The 17,443-nt window shown below is 39.7% G+C and overlaps 1 protein-coding gene across 5 annotated transcripts in view; it reads left to right on the top strand.

The window, feature by feature from the left end:
- The window catches only part of PLD1 (phospholipase D1), a 182,378-nt gene that overhangs the window by 154,455 nt on the left and 10,480 nt on the right, over positions 1-17,443 (top strand). For all 5 annotated transcript variants that reach the window (XM_036017694.1, XM_036017693.1, XM_028504911.2 and 2 more), the window contains 2 exons: positions 3,267-3,401; positions 10,467-10,620. In XM_036017694.1, coding sequence (XP_035873587.1) covers positions 3,267-3,401; positions 10,467-10,620 — 289 coding nt within the window. The remainder of the gene's footprint in view (positions 1-3,266; positions 3,402-10,466; positions 10,621-17,443) is intronic.

Here is a 17,443-nt window from a genome sequence, read left to right as displayed (position 1 = left end):
TGGTAAGTGAGGGGGGATATCTTTTCAAATGTATGTTTTTGTGTGTGTGAATTATCTATTCATGTCTTTCACTCATTTCTCTGTCAAGATTTTGAGCTGTCTCCCATTAATTATTGAGTTCCTTATATGTGTGCACTCTTCACTTTTTATCTGTGACATATACTGCAAATACTTTCTCCCACTCTGTCATTTGTCTGTTGTTTTTTTGCTTGTGGTGTTTTGTATCTTGAAAGTGTGTGTGTGTGTGTGTGTGTGTGTGTGTGTGTGTGTGTGTTTTAATTGAGCCAAAGCTGTCCATCTTATTTTTTATTGCCTCTGGACAGTGTCAAGCCTTCCCGACACTCAGGCCATACAGGAACTTACCCGGTTTCTTCTGACACTGGTATTCAAATGCTGATGCAATTGTATGAGTGCTTTTTATATAAAAGTCCTAGTCCTTTATGTAAAAATGCTTTCTCTAGTTATTTGAGATGCAGCCTTTATGTACATATGCAAAATTTCCATATGCACTTGGATCTATTTCTGGACTTTTCTGTTCCATTCCCAGGTTCAGTTGTCTATTCATAGGCCAGTTCCTCACTGTCAGTTACACAGACTTTATGGCATGTGTTACTATCAGATGTATGGGATGGGATTCATGTCCCCCCATACTTTTCTTTCCCAGTTTTATCAGTGAGCGTTCTTGAACGTTTATGTTTTCATATAAACTACAGCATCAGGTTTTCCAGTTCCATGAAAACTTGTTGGTGTCTTACTGAGATTACCTTGTAAGTAACCTTACATGTGTAAGTTAATCCAAAGAGAGTTGGGATTTCTTTTGCTGTTGTTGTTTATGTTGAATTGTTCTATCCCAGAGCAAGCGATGTCTTTTAATTTGTTCAACTTTAATTCTTCTGTCTTTCAATAGTTTAAAATTTTTCTTCATAAAAATTTTGTACATTTATTGTTAAGTTTATCTTTAGGTGTTTTACCTTCTCTGTGGCCATTATAAGTGAGGCTTTGTCTATGATTATATCCTCTGAATGGTTATTGTTTGTGTGTTTGGAGCCTATTGATTCCTAAATTTATATTCTATTATGCTTATTCTTTTATTGTTTGAGATAATTGTATCATCGAGTCCACAAGTATACTATTATATTATCTATAAATGGAGATGGTTTTACTTCTTAAGTGATTTATTTAGTCTAAATGCATTGGGACATTTAGTCTAATTGCTTAGGGACACTCCTCGTTTCCTACTTTGTTCATTGTTTTTATCAGGAGTGGGTATTAAAATGTGTCAAAAACTCTTCAGCATCTGTTGAGATAATGATGATTTTTCTCCCTCGATTGATCAATATCCTGTTTTATATGCATGGGTTTCCTCATATTGAGCAGACTTGCACCCCTAGAATGCATCTCACTTGGTCATGCTGTGTTATTTTCTGAGTGTGTACCGCTAATCTTAAATCTATAAATCCCAAGACTCTGTAGCAGTGTCATTCAGAGAATGATATCCCCTAAATTCAAATCTGAAATTCGAATTACAGATTTCTACTGCATCAGAACTCCGGGAGAGTCCCAGGATTCTGCTTCTACCAGGTCCCCCAGAGGTGGTCTGTATACACCCCTCAAACCATTGGTTTACTCTATTGCTCAGGGTGGATATTTTATGGGAAGTTACTGCAAAAAAAATGTTTGTTTTAGCACAGGATTTGATCTGTGATTTTTTTAAAAGCTGCTTTATGTCTTAGAATTTTAGATTCTAGATCATGAGCCAGCTACAGGAAAGTAGGTGATACAGAGAAACCAAAAGATAAAATACCAGCTGCTGCCTGTTTATCCATTCCTCTATTTACTAATTTATTTAACTTTTTAAAGCACTGTGCAAGGGTCTAGGATACAAAGATGTGTAAGACCTCCACAACAGTAGGCAAAATGGAGGATTAAATAAATGGTGGTGAAATAATACATTAGGCATTATATTAGAAATATTTTTCTGGAATTAATGGGCATGCAGGACATAAGAGAGGAAATACTCCTCTCTCTAGTACAAAGAGGAGGCAATTCTTTGCATGGAACGTGTTTCCAATATAACATTAACAAATGGAGAAAAAAATTATTTGCAAAAATCTCCTTTATGTGAAACTTTAGAAATGCATCTCTACACATAATGTACCAGGGTACCAGCACATCAGTTCCACGGACACAGCTGCAGGGTCGCCCATGTGTGTGAGGGGAGGGTTATCTGTAAGGGGAGGGTCTCTGTGTGTAATGTATGAATAAATTTATTTCCAAGATACTCATATTTTATAGGAACACTGAATGACACCAACAGTAAAATAGAAAACATTGCTAATACGTGGAAACATCAGTCAGTAGAACATGAACTACATTGGTTCTACTAAAGTGCTTCAGATTCCAATAAAGAACTAATAAGATTTATGTTCTCTTTCTATTAGAACTTGTGGTGGTTTGCTTCCACTTTATTTATTCTCATATCAGACTTTGCTTATCCCAGACAACTACCATGTGGGAGAGGGACCGTACCGCCTGTGATAGCCACTCGTGTCAGGGTGGCAGTGATGGGGTGGCTGGGTGTGGGGTGCATGTCTCCTTATCACAGGAAAGGCCCTCACATGAGGGGAGGGCAATGAGTTCAAGTGCAAACCTGGTTCTGCTTGCTCTGAAGAAAAGTCTCCAAAGTCAAATGTAGTCAGGATTCCTTCATTTCCTCATTTTCATAATTTAGAAGGAGGAGTGTCATTTAATTGCCAGCATTTATATTTACCCAAAGTCTGTAAAATATAACTGCTCCTTCGTACTGCAAACTGTGCGTACCTCAGGCGGTTTAGGCACACGTCTTGCATCTGATTTCAGCCGCAACAGGTGGCGACCAAGACAGGTAGGTGCAAAGGTCACACCAAAGCTTTGGCTTATCTGCTTGGGCTTGGCTTTGGTGATCGTGCTGCAGCAGTTACTCACTAAATCGTTGAAATAAAATGTTCATATTCAAATATACTTTTGGGTTGCCTCAGCAAAAGGAAGACATGGAAGCACTTCAGTATGATTTTTTAAATATGTGTGTACGCGATCAACAGTATAAAATTATTTAGATAGCAAAACTAGATCCTGGGCAAATCCAGGAATTACACACCCATGGTCACATGCACGTTATACAATCTGTTCTTAACCTATTTAAGTAATATCGTTGTTTTGGTAAAATTGAATGTGCCGTTACTGAGCTTGGTCATATTAATTTTAGTAATTTCTCTTTAAACTTACAGTTGGCAATCAGTGGATAAATTACATATCGTTCTGTGGTCTTAGAACACACGCTGAGCTTGAAGGGAACCTAGTCACTGAGCTCATCTATGTCCACAGCAAGTTGCTAATTGCCGATGACAACACTGTTATTATTGGTAAGTACATGGTCTCTGACTGTGTTTCTTGCTGGTTGACTTAAATCATGCAGAAATCTTTCTATTCCTCTGAGCTTTCTGTGCAGTGGAGAGGGACAGTAACATGCCATCTAAAACATTTCTGAAGCGATCTGTTTTGCTTACAACTTTCTAATCCCTGTTTTTATCTGTGAAGAAACAGGGGCCCAGAGCAATTAAATGACCACTGTGTAAATTACAGTATCCGGAGGCAGCAGCTTGGCCCAGCAGAGCCATAGTCGGCCTGCTCTTTTTAGTTCTTTTACATTCCTTATTTTTATTGAATCCAAGTGCCTGCATGTGGGGACTCGAAGAAGGAGAAATGGATGGGAAAATGGTCACACATGAGTACCTGGTGGTGATGTGTGTGTGTTTGCCCCCTGCCCTACCTCACCATTGTCGCAGATCTCAAGTTGTGGGAGGGTCAGAATCAGGAGGCTATTGAAGTGCTGTTGCCTCCATGCTGTCTGTGTTTTCCCTAGAGTCTTTGTTTTGGGTGTCTTTAAACAGGGTGCAGAGTGGACCGGCTTGGTTGGTGCGAGCGTGGTTAGGGGGAATTGTGGAGCAATGGTATGATGTAGCTCTGGACTGAAGTCTGCCATCTTTTCTTGTCAAGGATACACGACAGAATTCTCCAGAGTCCTCTCCCCACCAGCAGATTGGTGAGAGAGTTACTGGTTGTGCATTCTACCCCGATTAAATCAGCTTGGCCAGAGGGATGGGTGTGCAGCTTTGTTGTTTTATACACATGGAAAGCTTTCTTTTCCCATCACTGAATTGTCTTGCTTTCTAATATGATGTTACATATACACAGAAAGGCCAGGATGAGAAACAGTATTAATAATTAGCCAGATAAATGAGTTGACAAGGGTTGGGGGTAGGTTTCTTAGAGATACAATGTGTCCCACTATTGGGGATTCTGCTCATCTGTTTTAAATGAAATGTAGTTTTTCATCTATTATAAGATACTTCCCTATTCCTTAAGAAACTAAATGTCCTGGAGTGTTTTGAAATGTCTTGGCAGTAAATATAGACATCTTCCACTGATAAAAGGGAAAAAAAAGCCTCAGACCTAGGAGTAATGAGACTGCCTTATCTGGAACATGATTGGAAAGAAAGAAAAAGTAGTTCTGAAGCCAGAAAATGTATAGACCACAGTGTGGTCTCACCACCGCCACCCCCACCCCATACACACACACACTGAATACATATACTGGACATTTAAGAAAAATGTCTTGTGTCTCTGATCTCTTGCTCTATAGGGATCAGAGCTCTTTAGGGATTTATTTACTCCCCTATTTCATCCAGAACAAGGTTTCCCTGATTCCCCTGAAGCTACTCTGGCCTTGCCCTTCAGAAGCCAATCTCAGAACATATTTATATTAAATTTGGCAAATGACAGTAGGAAGAAGAAATACTAACGTTTGCTGAAATGGAAAAACAAACGAAGTGAAATAAAATTCACTTGATCTCTGTAGAAAGACTTTAGAATTCTAGAAGTAAAAATTGACAAATGTAAATATTTTACTTTTAAAGGTCATTTTGACTTTCAACCTGTTTTTTTTTTACTTAAAGTATAAAATGCAAAGTAGTTTTCAGTAACAGAGCTATCAGTTAAATAGGTTTGTTGAGTTTTTTAATTGACTTACTTTCCAGAAAGGTCTCTGAACCCTCCAAGGTACAGTTCATTTAGGCTATCAGTCATAGGTCAATTTTGCACGTAATTCTTCCTCCCTCTCTGGAGACTGGAGATGTGGCCATGGGAGCATGCAGAGGTCTTCCTTTGGGCTCTAGGGGCTGACTGCTCTTTCTCCTTCCCCCAGGGCACAACACATTTCCCCGGGGAAAATTCCAAAGATCCCCTTGTTCTTGTTATCTCAGTGGAAGCTGGAAGAGTCAGCAAGCTTGCTGTTGCTGCTCGAACCCGTCAGCCCGGTTTTAGTTCCTAACACAGAGAACAATGTTGAAAAATCTCAGAGAGGAGTTTGAGAAGTTCTGGAAGAATATGTTACAGGTGTTAAGCAAATCATCTCAAAGCTTAAGAGTTAAAGTAACCCATGATTAAATTTTCTAACATGGGAAACTTATGCCAGAATTATTGAATGATTGATGTAAGAAAAATGAGTAAGTGTTTATCCTCATTGCTCCCTCAGGAGGAAATACTTGTGTTCTCACACTAAAGTCTCTTTGGTGCAGAACTTCCATCGTCTGTTGGCCTGAGCGACCCCGCTGGTTATGAAACCTGTGACCAAATCCAGTTTTCTAACCCATCTTAATGTGGTCACTGAGCCAAGTTAACACTGATTTGCTTTCCTAGCCAAAACAAAGCTATCCTTACGTAGAATGTAAGTCCATCATATTGACTATGTGAAGTGAGTTTTCAGTGCTCACTAATCCAGTGCAGAGTACAGTGGGGAGTGTCAAGCAGGAATCACACACTACGCTGCCCCACAGAACTCCTGGGCCAGAGGGGTGGCTGGCCTGCTGTCCACCTGACACCAGGAACATCGGGTGCATACTGCAGACCTGGAGCGGGCGAGGGGGGTAGGTGAGAAACGCGGTAGGCTTGCATGGCTGACGAGAGGCTGTGGTTGCAGGGCTGCCCAGGTAGAGAGGGATTCCACTTGATCCTGTGTTGTGGGTCCGCCTCAACCCTGACTGCTATAGAACTGCCTGGGGAGCTTTTAGAAACTTATAATTATGGAGAAGTTTATTTGTGTCTGCAATTTGTCTTAAAACAGATTTTTTTTAAGGATGGATTAATGGATAGATGAAGGGGTGGGGTAATATTGAAAATGTCTGGTTTCTACTTGCAAAAATTCTGACGAAATTGGTCTGGTCTGGGGCCCGGACATCGAGGTGTTTTTGTTTTTCTCTTTGGCACCAGTATTTTTCAGAGCTTCCTCGGCAATGCTCACGGGCACTTCAGGCTGAGAATTTCTGAACTGCAGGCACAGGGAACACGAGGGGGTGGGAAGTACAGGATAGCTGATTTGGGCTCAACAGAAAAATCCGTTTTCCTTTAAAACACTAAACCACGGCACAGTGGGTGTGTTCCTTGTCTATGACTGCTGCAACACACAGTCACAGACTTAGGGGCTTGAGACAGGGCAGGTTTGTTGTTCTGTAGGTTAGGGGTCCGACACAGGCTTCCCTGATCTGACGTCAGGGTGCCGGCAGGGCTGCCTTCCTTCCGGAGGCTCTGGGGGAGAATGCATTTCCTCGTCTTTTCCAGCCTCCAGAGGTTGGCCACACTCATGACCCCCTTCCTTCATCTTTGAAAACAGCAATATTATATGTCTCTGCAAGTTCCCCAAAATTCCAACCCATTTTCCTGTAATTTCCTTCTGAATCTCCTTTGCTTTTAAGGGTGCTTATGATTATATTAGCCTTACCCAGATAATCAAGGATAATTTTCCTATTTTAAGATCAGTTGATTAACACCCTTTATTCCACATGCGCCCTGAGTGCCCCTTTGCCCTGTGACATGACAGATGCACAGGCTTTGGGGAATAGGACGCGGGCATCTTTGGGGGCTGCTGTTCTGCCTGCCACAGGCGGAGTCACGATTTCTGAAACAAGATGGGAAAAAAGCACACACCGCAAAGGGAAAGATGGATAAATCCAACTGCATTAAAATTCAGAACTGTATTCATTAAAAGACACTATAAAGAGAATAAGAAGATAAACCACAAACTGGAAATAGATATTTGCAGCACACTTAGTATTCAAAACATATAAAGAACTCCTATAAATCAGTATGTAGAGATAACTCCAAGGAAAAAAAATAGCAAAGGAACTGTATTAGAACATTACCCAAGAGGACGTATCTGAGACATATTATATTTATATATATGAAAGATGTTCATCCTCGTTAATATAATAATGAAACAAAGAACAGTTTTTAAAAATGCCAATTAGCAAAAATTAAAAAGTCATCCAATCCAAGTACTGCAAGGCTGTGGAGCACCAGTCTCCAGTTCTGCAGACGGAGCCCGGGCAGGCTCTCACATGTGCACACCAGGCAACATGCACACACTGTGGGCAGCTCAGTCGTGTATTGCAGCAAAACCGTGGAAACAACCGATATCCATCAGCAGTAGAATGAATAAGTCCTGGTGTGTTCACTCAAGGAAAATAATAATTACAATTGTGCACAGATAAATCCCTGAGACATAACATTGAATGAAAGATGCACATCTCAAAAGGTTAGGTAGGACTCCCTTCATATAAACCACAAACAGGCAGAGTATAATGGACACCAGGTTCTCTATCGAGTCTCCCCTTGGTAAGGGGAGGGAGGGCCTGCGTGGAGGACACCTGAGGGCTTCTGGGGCAGCTGCGTTGTTTTTCAGCCCGAGTGTTAAATTCAGTGACGTTTGGTATTCCTAAGTTTTATTTCTATGTATGAAAATATATACATTTTTCATATACTTTTTTGTATTTTGGTATATTGCACACAAGTTTTAGAAAGCTCACTAATGCTAGCAGACAATGAGGGTATAAGGGGGATAAATGGTAATGAAAAAATACAATAAAAATCATTTTCTAAAAATTAAGCGGTCTTAAATTTTCAGGGCAGTGTCCTAATAAAAACAGTAGATTGCAGTTACCATAAAAATACTACATGAATAAAGAGCATATTCTTGTAAACAGTTAAAATTCTGAAAACATGTATAGACTAAAATGTCAGATTTCCCCAATTGTCTTCCCTCTCTTTGCCAGAAGGCTGTCCCTCTTCTTAACGCTTTACCGTGTCTCTCTCTAGAATCCTGCTGTCTCTTCTTCCTCGTGTGATACAGAAACGGAATAGTGCTGCATCTGCTGCTCTGAACTGGGTTTTTAGAATATGGAATGTTTAATAAGAACAGAGGTAGCATTTACATCCATCAATATCTCATTTCCAGTACCTCATTCACTACATTCATCTAAAATTTTCTCAGCTCTTTCTTCACATTCCTATTAAATAGTAGCCAACACTTATTCAGAGTCAGTGCCCCAGGTAACTTCAGATCAGCCCTCGAAATATAAGAACCACTCCTCTCTCTCTAAGAATTCCAGTTCAGAATGCCAGCAATGTATTTCTGCCTTTGGGAGTAGGGCCCACCTTGGTGGGAGGGGGACTGGAGGACCGGTGTGAAAAGGGGTGTGCGTGTGTGTGTGTGTGTGTGTGTGTGAGAGAGAGAGAGAGAGAGAGAGAGGCTTCCCATCCCCTGTTTCCCTGACAGTGGAGAGCAGTGATGACCACCCAATCCAGCTGCCTGCATCCCAAGAGCATCCTCTGCTGGAGACAAGGGGTAGTGAAGTCCCAAAACAGTACTGTGGGAATTGTTTTCCTCTCCATGTTGCAGTTCACACACACGGTGAAGGGTGATTAACCCAGAGAGGAGGCTTCTCTGATACAAATGCTACTTGCCAGCAAATTGTCCCTTCCTATGGCAGTGTTCTGTGGTGCACATATTACAGAATTAATAAGTACTTGATAATAATGTCAATAATAATTAACATTTGTACAGCAGTTTGTAGATTAGTAAGTGCTTTCACATGATCTTAATTCTTACAAAGAGGCCACAAGGTCTATATTATGATCCCAATTTATAAAAAGCAAATTGAAGCTGAGAAAGATTAAATAACTTTGCCCATGTTAATGCTGGGCCAACTGTCCAGCCTAAAAGATGTGACTATGAATTTTCTAATGTAATCAAAAAGTGTGTGTATAAAGGACTCTGTGTTGCTAATAAAACAAAACGTTTCAAGGTTGTTACCTTACACTGCTCTACTAGTACTCTCAGATGTCTGTGAGGTATTCCATCCATTCCTAGGGTCACCGTGGGGCACCACTCACGCCCATAGCTATCATAGATTTGTATATGAACTACATGACAATTTTGTGGCAAAGGGCAGGAAAGTCTCTTCAAGATGGGACAGCTTTTTCTTCTGTACAACATCCTTCCTCAGGGCTCAGGGCAGGCTGCTGTCAGCTGACACCATGACAGTCCCCATCACAGAGAGTAGCCAGTGCTCCTGTTCAGCCCGACCCTTCTGCTCCTCATCTGCAGAGGCAGTGAAATATGTGACAAGGGCCAGAGGAAGGAGAAGGGAAAGGAATCAGCCAGGCCTCTTCTGTGGTCTGTAGAATACCTCAAGGATTCAGAAGAATGAATCCGCAGTGATTAGTGAGGAAAACGTGATGGGGTTTCTGAAGACAAGGCAGAGGAACACAGAAAGCACAGGTTCATTTGGACTTAAAAACAGAATGGAGGAAAGTTGATATAGAAGCTGTTGGCATGCCACACAAGTGAGGCGAGAGAATGGAAAACCCAGAGTCACTAACGATAATCTGTTTGGAAAGTGGTCTCTGTTGATAGTGAGGGTACTCCTGGGTTTTGATGTATAATACTCATGCTCATAATTACATGAGCATGAGTTAAAGTCTACAGAGTCTGATTAAGTCTAAAAACTGACTGAACTGATCTGAACTGGTAAGCATGTCTGTTTTTCTTCGTATGTTTAATGATTATATCAGTTGCAATCCTTTGAGCCACAAAATACAAAATTCAGCTAGAAATGTGTGAAACAGAAGTTAAGAAAGTTCTAGTGTTGGCTAGTTCAGGGACTTAAAGATCCAGAGTCTACCTTCTTTCTGCTTGTCATCTTCAGCTTGTCTGTCTCCTAGTGGTTACAAAATGGCTGCAGCAGCCCTTGGAATTACACCCTCATCCAACCCCTCAAGCCAAAATATCCAAAGGATTGTGTCATTTTATGAAAAAAAAAAAACTTTATCAGAAGCCCCCAGCGGACTTTTCTTCACATCATACTGGCTAGAATCATGTCAAGTGCCCATTCCTAAGTCAATCATTGGCAAAAATAATGAAATTGCAACAGCTGGCTTAAACTGATCAAGATGCACTCACGGGTTAGAGAGGGCCCCCCTTTCCTTAAAGCAAAATTAGAGTTTTGTTAGCAAGGAAGAATTGAGTGGGGAGGGCAGCTGGCAGAGTCTGCCCTGGTGGGAAGATTGTTCAGTTTCACTGTTTCTCCTTACAGGCTCTGCCAACATAAACGACCGAAGCATGCTGGGAAAGCGTGACAGTGAAATGGCAGTCATTGTGCAGGACACCGAGACAGTCCCTTCAGTCATGGACGGAAAAGAGTACCAGGCTGGCCGGTTTGCCCGAGGACTCCGGCTGCAGTGCTTCAGGTGGGCCCTCCAGAGCTCCGTCTGTCTGACCGTGGCTCTGCCGCAGGGGCGTGGGACCCAGCCCAGCCCAGCCCCACGCACCATCCGCAGGTTCTCCTTCTCTAGTCCAGTGCCTCTCAGAGCACAGGGTGGGGACTGCCGGGACTGTGTGACAGGACATTATATGTGGCACAAACATTTTCTATTTTAGAGGTTTTTATTATGTTTATGTATGACAGAGGAAACTAGCATCATCTAGTGTCTATTTAAGTTTTTTATAGTGAGCTCATTTTTAGAAATTGAAATAATTCCAGTAATACAAAGATATAGTAAAAATTATTAAAGGAGAATGCCAAAAATAGTGGTATTAAAATTTATTCTTTTAAATTTTATTTATTTATTATTTATTGAATTTATTGGCATGGCATTGGTTAATGAAATTATGTAGGTTTCAGGTGTACAATTCTATAATACATCATCTGTATATTGTGTGTTCACCACCCCAAGTCAAGTCTCCTTCTGTCACCATTTGTCCCCCTTTAACCCTCTTCTGCCTCCTCCCATTCACTTCCTTCTGGCAATTACCATACTGTTGTCTATATCCAGGAGTCTTCTCTTTTTTTCCCTTAATCCCTCCACCCTTATCACCCAGCCCCCAATCCCCTCCCCTCTGATGGTTGTTGTCTGTTCTCTGTATCCATGAGTCTGTCTCCACTGTGTTTGTTAGTTTATTTTGTTCATTAGATTTCATACTTAAGTCATATGGTACTTGTCCTTCTTTGACTGGCTTATTTCTCTTAGCATAATAGTCTCCAGGTTCACTCATGCTGTTGCAAAGATGTCCTCTTTTTCATGGCTGAGTAGCATTCCATTGGGTAAATGTAAATGTGCTACGGCTCTTTTATCTACTCATTTAGTGATGGGCATTTGAACTGCTTCCAAGTCGTGGCTAGTGTCAATAATGCTGGAATGAACATAGAGGTGCATGTATTACCAGAAGTGGGATTGGATATGCTCCAGAAGTGCCATCACTGGGTCATAAGACAGCTCCAGTTTTAATTTTTAGGATAACTCCATACAGCTTTCCACAGTGGCTGCACCAGTCTACATTCCCACCAACAGTGCATGAGAATTCCCTTTTCTGTATGTCCTCACCAACACTTGTTGTTCTTTTATTGATGATAGCCATTCTGATGGATGTGAGATGATATCTCATTGTGGTTTTAACTTGCATTTCTCTGATGAATAGTGACATTGAGCATCGTGTCATGTGTCTATTGGCCATTTGTATGTCCTTTTTGGAGAAGTGTCTACTCAGGTCCTTTGCCCATTTCTTAATTGGATTTTTTATTGGTGTTGAGTTTTATAAGTTCCTCGTAAATTTTGGATATTAAGCCCTTATCAGATGTATGGGTGAATATGTTCTCCCACTCAGTGAGTTATCTCTTCACTTTGTTGATAGTTTGTTTCCTTTGCTGTGCAAATACTTTTTAGTTTGGTGTAGTTCCATTTGTTTATTTTTTCTTTTGTTTCTCTTGCCCAAAGCAATGTATCAGAAAAAATATTGCTATGGAAGATGTCTGAGATTTTATTGCCTAAGTTTTCTTCTAGGATTTTATGGTTTTAAATCTAACATTTAAGTCTTTCATTCATTTTGAGTTTATTCTAATGTATGGTGTTAAGAAGGTGGTCTAGTTTCATTTTTTTGCACATATCTGTTCAATTCTCCCAACATCATTTATTGAACAAACTATTTTTACCCCATTGTATATTCTTGCTTCCTTTGTCAAATATTAACTGACCATAAAGGTGTGAGTTTATTTTTGAGCTCTTTATTTCTGTTCCATTGATCTATGTGTCTGTTTTTATGCCAGTACCAGGCTGTTTTGATGATTATTACCTTGTAGTATAGTTTGATATTAGGTAGTGTGATTTCTCCAACATTGTTGTTCTTTCTCAGGATTGCTGTTGCTGTGTGGGATCTTTTGTGGTTCCATATAAAATTTTTAAATATTTGTTCTAGTTCAGTGAACTATATTATTGGAAACTTGATAAGAATTGTGTCAAATCTATAGATTGCTTTGTGTAGTATGCACGTTTTAATGATGTTAATTCTTCTTATCCATGAATATGGTATATGCCTCCAGTTATTTGTATCTTCTTCAATTTCTTTCTTCAGTGTCTTACAATTTTCCAAATACAGATCTTTTACATCTGGTTAAGTTTATTCCTAGTTATTTTATGTTTTTTGAAGCAATTATAAATGGGATTGTTTTCTTAGTTTCCCCTTCAGATACCTCATTATTGGTACAAAAATGCAACTGATTTCTGGATATTTATTTTGTATTTTGCTACTTTATTGAATTCATTTATTAGTCCTAGTAGGTTTTTGTTTGTTTGTTTGTTTTTGTTTGGAATCATTAGGGTTCTCTATATACAGTATCATGTCATCTGCAAATAATGAGTTTTACTACTTTCTTTCTTATTTGAATGCCTTTTATTTCTTCTTCTTGTCTGATTGCTGTGGCTAGGACTTCCAGAGCTATGGTGAATGAGAGTGGTTAAAGCAGACATCCCTGTATCATTCCCAATAAGGGAAACACTTTTAGTTTTTGCTTATTCGGTATGATGTTGGTTGTGGGTTTGTCGTATATGGTTTTTATTACATGGAGGCGTGGTCCCCTGTTTCCCCTTTGCTCAGAGTTTTTATCATAAATGGGTTCTGGATTTTATTAAATGCTTTTTCTGGTGTTAGATTTAAATGTGGAAACTTTGGTTCTTGTTTAAGATGACTACAGACATGGAATATTTTTGATCTTCTGCAAGAAGATGTGATTTTTAAGCAAACTTGTAGGCAAGCGGAGAGATCACAGGGTTAGGAAGCAAGGGCTGCGTGGCCCTAAATGAGTCTTTTGTTTAGTGGTTGCTGAGGACTTTCCAGGGCTTTGCTCGAGCTGGCCCTGCCCCAACCCTGGCGGTCTAGGCTCAGGGGTCAGTAATCCTTCTAGAACCTAACTCCACTATGAGTTCTTACGTCCTCGTACTCTTCCCTTGCTCACTGAGACACCCTGAGCTCCCCACTGGCTGTGGACACCAGACCACTCTCCCACCTCCAGGCTTTTGCAGGACGGTCACAGCCGTGATTCTAGAACTGTATTCGCCAGGATTGGACTTCACAGTGAGAGGCAGCAAGTGTCCCTGTGCAAGGGCAATGCTTTAAGCTGTTTTGGGGAAGGCACCACACAGACAGACACATGTGATAGCACTGTCTTAACCCTTCTGGTATTAATGGCTGCATTTGGAAACCGGTGCAGTTACAGATATGGCACGAAATGAGCACTTTCCTTTCTGCAAATGCTGGGGTCCACTCCCTCATTCCTAACTCCAGACTCTGCTTGTGAAAACCAGTACAAGCTTCCGTTCCGGAGATGGTTCACTCTGCTCTCGCTGCCCCAGCAGCTCGGCACATCCATCCCTCAAAACTCGGCTGTCAGTACCTTCTCCCAATTCTTATTGCTGTGTTTATTGCCTTGGTTACTAATTGTTTTGCTAGTAAGATTTTTTTCAAACCATTGATATTCCAATTAGTTGCTAATGTGTCTTGTTTAGCTCTGGAGAATTTAAAATTAGCACCCTGCTAATCAACCCATGATTGCCTACTGCAGCATAGATAAGAAAAAAAATATTTCTTGTGTAAACCAGAAGTAAATGTCATATCTTTCCAGTTCCATGAACTGAAGTCTTTTCTTTAAAGTGGCGGGCTTCTTTGTAACTTTCTAAATGCATAATAATTATAGCAGTAGAAGGTTATGATTACAACACATGTATTTTCATTGTACAAAATTTGGCAAACACAGAAAAGCAATTAAAAATCAAATGTATTCGTAATCCTACCACTCAGTGCTAACAATATTAACATTTTATGTATATCATATATGTATATCATTTATATATATATAGCTATAATGTATTTCTTTTTAAAAACACATAACTAGGATCTTACAGTTCTACAAACTTCTTTATTATTTAAATAATGTTGCACACACTTTCCCGTGTCACTAAGTATTCTGTAACATGTAAGGGCTGCACTGTGTTGTGTCCCATGAGTAGACCATAATTCCTTTAATAATACCTCATTGATAGGCAGATTTTTTGCTGATATAAAAAAAATGGTATGTGTGTACCATTGGTATAGCATCTTGTTTACCTTCTTAATTGTCTCCTCAACTAAATCCTAACTGTGGGATTTCTAGTCAAAGGAAGCAGGCAGGGTTCTGTACGCTCTAACTTTCTGCTGGGACCCTAGCAGTGTTTTAGAGGGCTTGTTCCCCCATCTTTCCTGAATTCTGTGTTTTGTTTAGTCTTTGCCAACCTGTTGGATGCCAAATGGAATTTTATTATTTTAATTTGCATTTTGAAAGTTTTCAAAAAAACTGGATCCATTTGCCATATGTAATGGTTCCTTTGTAGAATGTCTAGCCTATTTATGTTCTTTGCCCAGTTGGAATGTTTTCTTTTCTTTTAATGATTTATAATTAACTATAAATTCCTATACCACATTTGTTGCCAATCTGATTTTTAATGACCTCGTAGTCATATTTAGAGTATTTAGGGGAAACTTCAATTCTTATTAACCAATCCATCAGTTTTTTTTCTTTTTTCTACCCTCCCTTTCCTTATATGTTTAGAATAGCTTTACCAGCCCAAGATTAAATATGTACCAATATTTTTTCTGGTACTTATTTGCTATTACTTTTTACATTTAACATTTGCAATTTACTTTGGTGTAAGAAATGAGGTAGGAACTCCAACATTCTCCCTCAACCAATCAGCTGACCCAGAACTGCACGATGGGCGGGCAGGTACTCTTTGCCTCTCCCACCTGCCACGCTCCAATACACTGAATAGCCACAGATCCTGACGGCTGTAGTCTCTCCACTCTGTTCTACTGGCAGTCTGTTTGCTTGCAGTTGGATACATTTTAATTATTATAGCTGTGAGTTTTAATACTTCTTCTCTCCATACATACCACTTCCCAGAATAATCTTGGTCACTCTTAAACATTCATTGTTACACATGAACTTTTGAGTTATTTATTCAAGTTCTCTTAGTTTTTTTTTATTGGGCTTACAGTGGATTTATAGATTAATAGAAAAAGAACTGACATCTTTATAATAGTGAGTCATCCTATTGAAGAATGAGGTATTCTCATTCAATTTATTCAAACATTTATTTTTTCTGTCCTGACTGATGTGCCTCACCAGGTTGGGTGTCATCCCACAGACATAAAGGTCACCAGTTCAATGCCTGGTCAGGGCTCATGCCTGGGTTGTGGGCCAGGTACTCAGCCGGGGGTGCACAAGAGGCAAGCGATTGATGTTTCTCTCATGCATCAATGTTTCTCTCCCTCTCTTTCTCACTCCCTTCCCTTCTCTCTAAAAATTAAAAAAAATCTTTAAAAAATTGTTTTTGTTCTTCAATAAAACTTAAGGGTTTTATGGGGGCAGGTGTTGTTCTTAAGTAATTGTTCAAGTTTTATTTCCTATGCATGTCATGCTAAGTTTATTCCTAGGTACTTTTCTTTTTCCTGGCGATTTTCAAGTTCTCTTAAAGAGGCAATTGTTCTTGAACAGTCATTTTCATTTTGCCACAATGCCATACACAGATAATATAATAAAAAGCACCACAGAAACCTTGTATCAATTTTAGCCCTTTTTAGTAGGAAATATTCTCAAAGATAAATATTGTGGCTTAGAGCACAGCCATTTTTCCCTTAAAAAATTCAACTTCAATCCATTTTCAATCTAGCCTGTTTTTGAATAAAAATAGACAGACACATTTTAATGTAAAATCAATTCTAAGTAGAATCAATCATCAGGGCGCTGCACTGAGTGTTAAAGCCTCGTGCCGAACAGCTCATTAAGTCCTAGAAAATTATCCAAACTTTACAGATGTAACCATCACTCAACAGAAGCCATTATCCACACAAGTGGAGTCAGAATCATTTAAAGTGATAGACAAGAGTCATGGAAAGAACAGAAACAACTTTGTGCAGTTTTTCTATTGTCCCACTGATGCATAAGCAATTAAACTTTAAAGAATTGCCATTATATACATCAACATAAAAGCAATCTAATTTTTCTCTGGAACCTTAGTCCTCAAAAAAATACCCAAAATACTTCATATTATTTTGACTGTGCATTTTAATATGTTTATTATAACTTAGAAACTGACAGGGAAAATAATTTAGTACTAGATATTGTCTGTTATAGACTTATTGAAATACTTTCTCTGCATATGAACTCCTCACTGATACCTCAGTAGATACATTACCTTACCTCTTGTTCTAATTTAAAAGCCAAGTCACAGGAATAGTCTGTTGCCTCAATTTTCAGTGAGTGAGACCTGACCCAAATCAAAGGTATTATTGTAATTGACCTAGTGTTATAACTTGTACCGCACCTCAAACTAGGTGCAGTGAATTTGAGCTTTGGGTCTTAATGAGCAGCAGCATCCAGGTGCAGACATCATCCCTGAAGACCTTTGCAAAGTTATTTCTGTGTTGTTTAAAGGACACATTATTTGAAGTGGAAATACAATTTTGAGGTTACAAAACTCTAATGTTACCACTGAGCCCATGGTGCCAGATCCACTTATCTTAGAGAATGCTTATATAGCAGGAAAAATGCAGACTGAGAGTAAAATGAGATGCTGCTTAATCCCTGTCAGCCTGGCTCAGATGGTTCAGGAGTGAGACGCTGGAGGCGACTGGGACCACCCCATGGTTACGGGGGCACATGTCGGAACAGCTTTCCTGAAGTAAATTTTTCATCCTCTTTGACCC

The sequence above is a fragment of the Phyllostomus discolor genome, chromosome 2, assembly GCF_004126475.2.
Source record: "Phyllostomus discolor isolate MPI-MPIP mPhyDis1 chromosome 2, mPhyDis1.pri.v3, whole genome shotgun sequence".
Lineage (NCBI taxonomy): Eukaryota > Metazoa > Chordata > Mammalia > Chiroptera > Phyllostomidae > Phyllostomus > Phyllostomus discolor.
The sequence above is the reverse complement of the archived record's forward strand: the minus strand, read 5'-3'. Positions and strand labels throughout refer to the sequence as shown.